Genomic DNA, 6,421 nt, shown 5'->3' with positions numbered 1-6,421 from the left:
TTCAGGAAGTTAATTTATCATCAAAAGCATCCTAAGTACGTAGATTAGCTGAAATTGAGAAAAGAAAAATAACAAGGCTCTTTTAAACCAATTCCTTAACCAAACTTAAGGATTATTGACATAAATATTAGTGTTCCTTTCTCCAAGGCTAAATCACACTTTTGATCGGTGGATGGTTCATTTCAGCTAAATTTTGACATTATTCCTATAGTTTAATTAGTTTAATTGCAATCAAATCTTAACCTGCGATGGAGAAGCATTCAGGAAGACTGATGGGGATGTCAGCCAACTAGTTTGAGATGCAACATGAGTAATGTCAATGACTTTGCTTGTGATCCATTCTCAGATGTAGTGGTAGTCAATATTGATGTGTATGGTTCTAGCATGGATAGGGTTAAAGTGCATAAGGGTTGAGAAACAGAAATCAAAACTTAAAAGTTGAATGGTTCAAATCCTTAAAATATCATACATTAAATTTCATCTTAATCCTAGCTAATATTTTGATGATGCCATTGTATGATCTTCCTTATCATGGCTATGTGCCTATGTATCACTCACTACTCACATGATGAGTGAGGAAATGAGATTGTATTCTATATCACGAGTGCAATGTATGTATTTTTGTGCTTATCTCACTCCTCACGTGAATGTACTAATATGCTTATCTCACTTCTTATTTGACAATCAACTAAAAATATTAAGGCATACTTGTCTCTCTAAAATATATGCAGTCAACTGAGTACGCAATCATTCGGTGTATAAATTTTTCTGAACAACTTCAAACTTGTAGGACTTGATCATTGCTTGTGAAACAAAGAAAAATACTAGGTAGACAAACCTAGATATTATGTGGCACAAACCTAGAATTACTCAACAAAACTACATGGTTAAAAGTGCCAAACGTGAAATGACGTAGACAAATGGAAAATAGGTAAAACTACATAGATAAAAAAAAGTGATTTGACTCATTTGAAATTATAATAATTTACAGAAATGACATCGACAACTATATAAAAACCCTATCATCTATCCACTTGTCACGCTCGAATTCATTCTTAGTTGCGATATTCCTTTGGTGTTACAAATGAGGTTGGAATTTTCTCTAAAATATTACGATTTGAATTATTGTTCTAAAATGTAACGTTATCGAAAACTTACATGGAGTTGGGCTTCTGCTTACAAATTAACCTGACCAATCCAAGTCGACTTTAACATGGGTTGGGTTGGTAATTAGCTTAGTTGGGGCTAGAAACCGACCCAACTCTGCTCTTGCCAAACCAGGCCCTTGAGCCAGATTAGTGGGCTTCAGTAATTGTGTCATTAGACTTTCGTGTGTCCAAGTTAACATTTGGGCTAATTTTCCAAAGGCCCATATAACAAGCCCAAGGCCCAACATGTGGTCCATAAAAATAAGACGAAGGACCAGAAAAAAGAATAGCTCTCTGACACCTGGATTGACAAAGCAGAGAAGAGATTATTCTATCAAGATTATCGAATCAAGTGATCTAAACTTTTAAAATTTTATTTAACGACTCAAAATTATTAAACCTTTTAAAAGATAAAAACAGATGGGAGTTGTTGAATGAATTTTCAAAGGTTCGGATCAATTTATTCGGTGATCTTGATGAAAGAAATTAAGAGAGAACCACTTCTCGACAAAGCGTTTTAAAGTTGAAACAGCCTGTAGTTTCGGGAGCCCCAGATCAGTAGGGCCCGCGTCGCCACGAACACGAATCTCGTTGAACAGATCGGACGGCCAGGAGTGAGCGCTGAGAGAGCTGTGGATTTAAAAGGCGAATTTCAGGTGGGGTTGGAGGTCTGAATTTTGAACCCAAGGGCGCGCAGTTTAGATCCGAGGGGCTCCTCCGTTCACGCCAAATCCAAGGTCAGGTTTCTCTTCCTCCCTCATTTTCCGAGAAAATTTCAACATTTTCCTTGCAACCAAACAGAGCATGCCAATCTATTAATTTAATTTCGACATCGCCGATCTCTTCGTGTGGCATTATTCGGTTTTGGATGTAGGATCGTTTCATTTTCGTTCTAGATTTGTGAGGTTTTGTTTGGCGATCTCTCGATTGTGGATCGGGTACCTTGTGAATCTTTTCATCGTGAATATGCGGGAATTTGAATATCTAAGGATTATTTTGATGTTTCTTTTGGATTTGTGCGGTAGCTATTGGAGTTTGAATTATATTGTGGGAATATTACTATCTGATTTTGTTTATTGTATCTGGTTTGTGTTGTGATTCGATTAAATGTAGAAGATTTGGTTTTTCATGAAAGATTTGATTTCGTAATGCGAAACAACGGAGTTTTGAGATGGTTTGGATGCCTATGACACGAAGGAGCCTCATGAATCGCGTAGATTCAAGCATTTGTATCAATTCATAACTGCCAGTTGAATAAGTCAAGTTGATCAACATATAACCGGAGTGTTATCTGGATTGAATCTTCGGTGTGGTTCTTTGTTTTCCGGTCGTATATTATGTGGACTTATTCCTGCTATACTTCATTTTGATTTGTCCTGTATATGATTGTGCAAAGTTGAATTGTTTTGCTCTAATTTATAATTGACGGGAAATCATTTTATGGTGGGTGTTTCGTCTGGTATGGTGTGAGCATTATGTTGAATGAATGAATGTACAACTTATGGTTATGGTTTGATCATTATGGTAATGATGTTACTATTTGTGTTGATTGAATTACTATACATCTGATGCCCGTGTATGTTTAGGAAATTGATGGGTGTTTCGTCTTTAGTATTTCAATTTCTCTATTGTTCATATCATGTCCCACTGTATTGCAGTTAATACGTCTCTATAGCTGGAATTAGAAAATGGCTGATGCCGAGGATATTCAACCACTCGTCTGTGACAATGGAACAGGAATGGTTAAGGTACGTTTTTATCTCCAACTCTTGCTGACTAAATCTGATTCTACTCAACTTTTGTAATGCTGATCTTGTAAAGGCATACATTATCTCGATGGAAATCTTAATATTAATAGATCAATAATTATGTTGAATTCTCATCTTTTAGGCTGGATTTGCTGGAGATGATGCTCCAAGGGCAGTCTTTCCTAGCATTGTCGGCCGCCCACGTCACACTGGTGTGATGGTTGGAATGGGCCAAAAGGATGCATATGTCGGAGATGAGGCTCAGTCTAAACGTGGTATCTTGACTCTGAAATACCCCATTGAGCATGGTATTGTGAGCAATTGGGATGATATGGAGAAGATTTGGCATCACACGTTCTACAATGAACTTCGTGTGGCCCCAGAAGAACATCCAGTTCTGCTCACTGAAGCACCTCTGAACCCAAAGGCTAATCGGGAGAAAATGACCCAAATCATGTTTGAGACATTCAACGCTCCTGCTATGTATGTCGCCATCCAGGCTGTTCTTTCCCTCTACGCCAGTGGTCGTACAACTGGTAAGCAGTTTGAACAATTTCAGCACGTTGTGGATTTGAGTTGATGTCGATTCAATGACTTGAATGCAAACATCCGAGGTGCTGTTAGTTAGCCTTTAGAAGAGCTTATCTTGGAAATTGATTTGAGATCATTATTGAAGTGATCGTAATATATAGCAGGTGCAACTGTTTTCTTGAAGCATTCGAAAGAATCAAAACAAAAATTGAAGTGGTTTTTAAAATTTACGGAATGATAATTATGTGTATCTTCAATATCATTTAGACAATTTCCTTTCTGGAACTTCCGTGCAGGTATTGTTCTCGACTCTGGAGATGGTGTCAGTCACACTGTCCCCATTTATGAGGGATATGCTCTTCCCCATGCCATCCTCCGTCTTGACTTAGCAGGTCGTGACCTCACCGACGCCCTTATGAAAATTTTGACCGAGCGTGGCTATTCCTTCACCACCACAGCTGAGCGAGAAATTGTCAGGGATATGAAGGAGAAGCTTGCATACATTGCCCTTGATTATGAACAGGAGCTTGAGACTTCCAAGACAAGTTCTTCTGTTGAGAAGAGCTATGAGTTGCCTGATGGGCAGGTGATCACCATTGGTGCTGAGCGCTTCCGCTGCCCAGAAGTACTCTTCCAGCCATCCATGATTGGAATGGAAGCTGCAGGCATTCACGAGACCACATACAACTCTATCATGAAGTGTGATGTCGATATTAGGAAAGATTTGTATGGAAACATTGTCCTCAGTGGTGGTTCTACCATGTTCCCTGGCATTGCTGACAGAATGAGCAGGGAAATCACAGCTTTGGCACCTAGCAGCATGAAAATCAAGGTTGTTGCTCCACCCGAGAGGAAGTACAGTGTCTGGATTGGTGGATCCATCCTTGCTTCTCTTAGCACTTTCCAGCAGGTATGTAAATTTAGTATACGTGATATGATTACATATACTCACTTGGCACGTCATCTCAGAAATGTGCATTATCGTTATCATTTGGCAAGGCACCCTTTTGTTCAATATTTTGGTTAACCCTGCTCGCATTAACAAATCATATGATACGCTGTTTCCCCGATCTTGCTCTCCCAAAACCAAGTTGCGATTTCTTCAGTTTCTTGTACAATTATTCCATTAGTTCGTACTAATCGAGTGTTAATGTTTATACTTGGAACGCAGATGTGGATTGCCAAGGCTGAGTATGATGAATCTGGCCCATCAATTGTACACAGGAAGTGTTTCTAATTCTGTGGGATGGGATCGCTAGAAGCGTGATTTCCAGTCTGTTTCAGATAGCAATTGCAGCTCGCAAGTATTTACTCTTACCTTTGCTTCTCTCAAAATTTTCTGTGTCCAGTGTTGTTGAAACAATGAACTACGAGACGTGGAGGTTATGGCCGAGAGTTGAACTCTTTAGCTGTTATTTTCTGTATTAACCGTTGAACAGTGTTAGTTCAATGCTAAAAGCCTCTGCCATTTATTAATTTTTGCTCCTCCCCACCTTTCTGATTGAAATTCTAATTTGCCATTAAATTCTTAAGGGCCTCTCTGTTTATTTAATAAATTAATGTTTCTCTATTTTTCTGTAGTGGGTTCTGTTATTTCCCCAGATGCATTGAAGTGTAATTTAATAAGCTCATACCCTCTTTAAGTTTTATGTAAATGCTTCTGTTGCTTTGATTTCATCTCAAAGTTTCCTAAAGCATTTGCCCACCTTAACTTACTTCAAACCCTAGGCAAAAGTTGATGATGTCGCGCATAACAAAGAAAATGACTCATGGAATATGTTTGGGTTAGTTGTCCATGATCGAGTGAGAGGCATCTCGTAGTTTATGCATGTTGTGTTTATAATGCATTACTAGTTGATCACAACACCAACGAGATGTCTCCCACTTGGGCATGCAATGGCGGAGCGAGCAGAGGGTCATTGGTTGCCCTTAACTTCAACAACTTCAAAAACCTTATGTATATTTGTTTATGTATTATATTTGACTCATATAAACAGCCAATACAAATTAAATTACAATCTCCTCCTATTTTATTCTATCGTATTTTTTTATTTTTTCTCTTCTTGCAAGCGACTTTGTTGTGCACACCATGTGTTAGTTGATAAGTCTTGGAAGTCTTTAACACTACTCCACATAATCCTACATCCACCTTCGACAAACCTCTACAAAAATGGTGGTCGACATATATCAGCATAAGTTTTTGGTACATGTTGATAGGATTGACAGTTACCTACTAGGTGTTCGACGAAATGGTCTAATAAATTTTTTTTTTTTTTTTGATTAACATGATGAACCTATTATTTGAAAATGTTGGCTCCGTCACAGCGCACATGGACGTGTTTGGTTTTCCATATCAACGGGATGTCATATTTTGAGATTGATCAATTGATTAGCTGGAAATAGATTTATGATTATTTGATGAATATCAAAATATAAGAAAGAAAAAGAAACATAATTAGCGACATTCACGGGTCGAACGAGAGACTTAACAAAGTGGCCCATTGGTTTTACTTTAGTGCCTTGAGGTAATAGCCGTTACATTTAAATACTGTACATGTAAAGAATTTTCATTTACGGATAATGGTTAGGTAGAATCTTCAAAGTCCAACTGATTAGAAATGATACGAGTCTATGATATTGACAATTGGTTTGCCTATAAGGCTTGAGAATCTTTTGACTTGAATAAGATGATACAACACGCGTTATAATATAATTGAATGCTAAATTTGATATGTTTTACATTAGCTTATTTTTTAACATTTTTTCACTTATATTATGACACGTGGTTGTTTCGACCCAATGTTTTCGTTTAATTGAGACAATTGGATGAGTATTAATTTTTTCTGAATATTACTACCATTCTTAATTATCGTAGTAATTATCATGAAGAAATATATTATAAATTATAAAATATTATGTGAAAAATATAAAGTTACAGAGAGATCCCACTTTTAAAAAGAGTTGGATTGTCTGCCCTCCCATTTTCATACTCTT

General features: G+C 37.4%; 1 protein-coding gene across 2 annotated transcripts; it reads left to right on the top strand.

Moving 5' to 3' along the window:
- Nucleotides 1-1,734: 1,734 nt before the first annotated feature.
- On the top strand, nt 1,735-4,997 carry LOC103944933 (actin). 2 transcript variants are annotated; one of them, XM_009355413.3, is made up of 5 exons: nt 1,735-1,885; nt 2,807-2,896; nt 3,039-3,432; nt 3,724-4,337; nt 4,599-4,997. In XM_009355413.3, exons 2-5 carry the CDS (start codon nt 2,837-2,839, stop codon nt 4,662-4,664), a joined length of 1,134 nt encoding a protein of 377 aa, XP_009353688.1. In that variant the 5' UTR covers nt 1,735-1,885; nt 2,807-2,836; the 3' UTR covers nt 4,665-4,997. The 2 variants fall into 2 exon arrangements, with proteins under 2 accessions (XP_009353688.1, XP_048420722.1); XM_048564765.1 differs by lacking the exon at nt 1,735-1,885 and adding an exon at nt 1,932-2,086.
- The last annotated feature ends 1,424 nt before the right edge of the window (nt 4,998-6,421 follow it).

Source organism: the organism of the source record quoted next, unplaced genomic scaffold, assembly GCF_019419815.1.
Source record: "Pyrus x bretschneideri cultivar Hongxiangsu unplaced genomic scaffold, Pyrus_bretschneideri_v1 Contig39, whole genome shotgun sequence".
NCBI classification, from domain to species: Eukaryota; Viridiplantae; Streptophyta; class Magnoliopsida; order Rosales; family Rosaceae; genus Pyrus; species Pyrus x bretschneideri.
The sequence above is the reverse complement of the archived record's forward strand: the minus strand, read 5'-3'. Positions and strand labels throughout refer to the sequence as shown.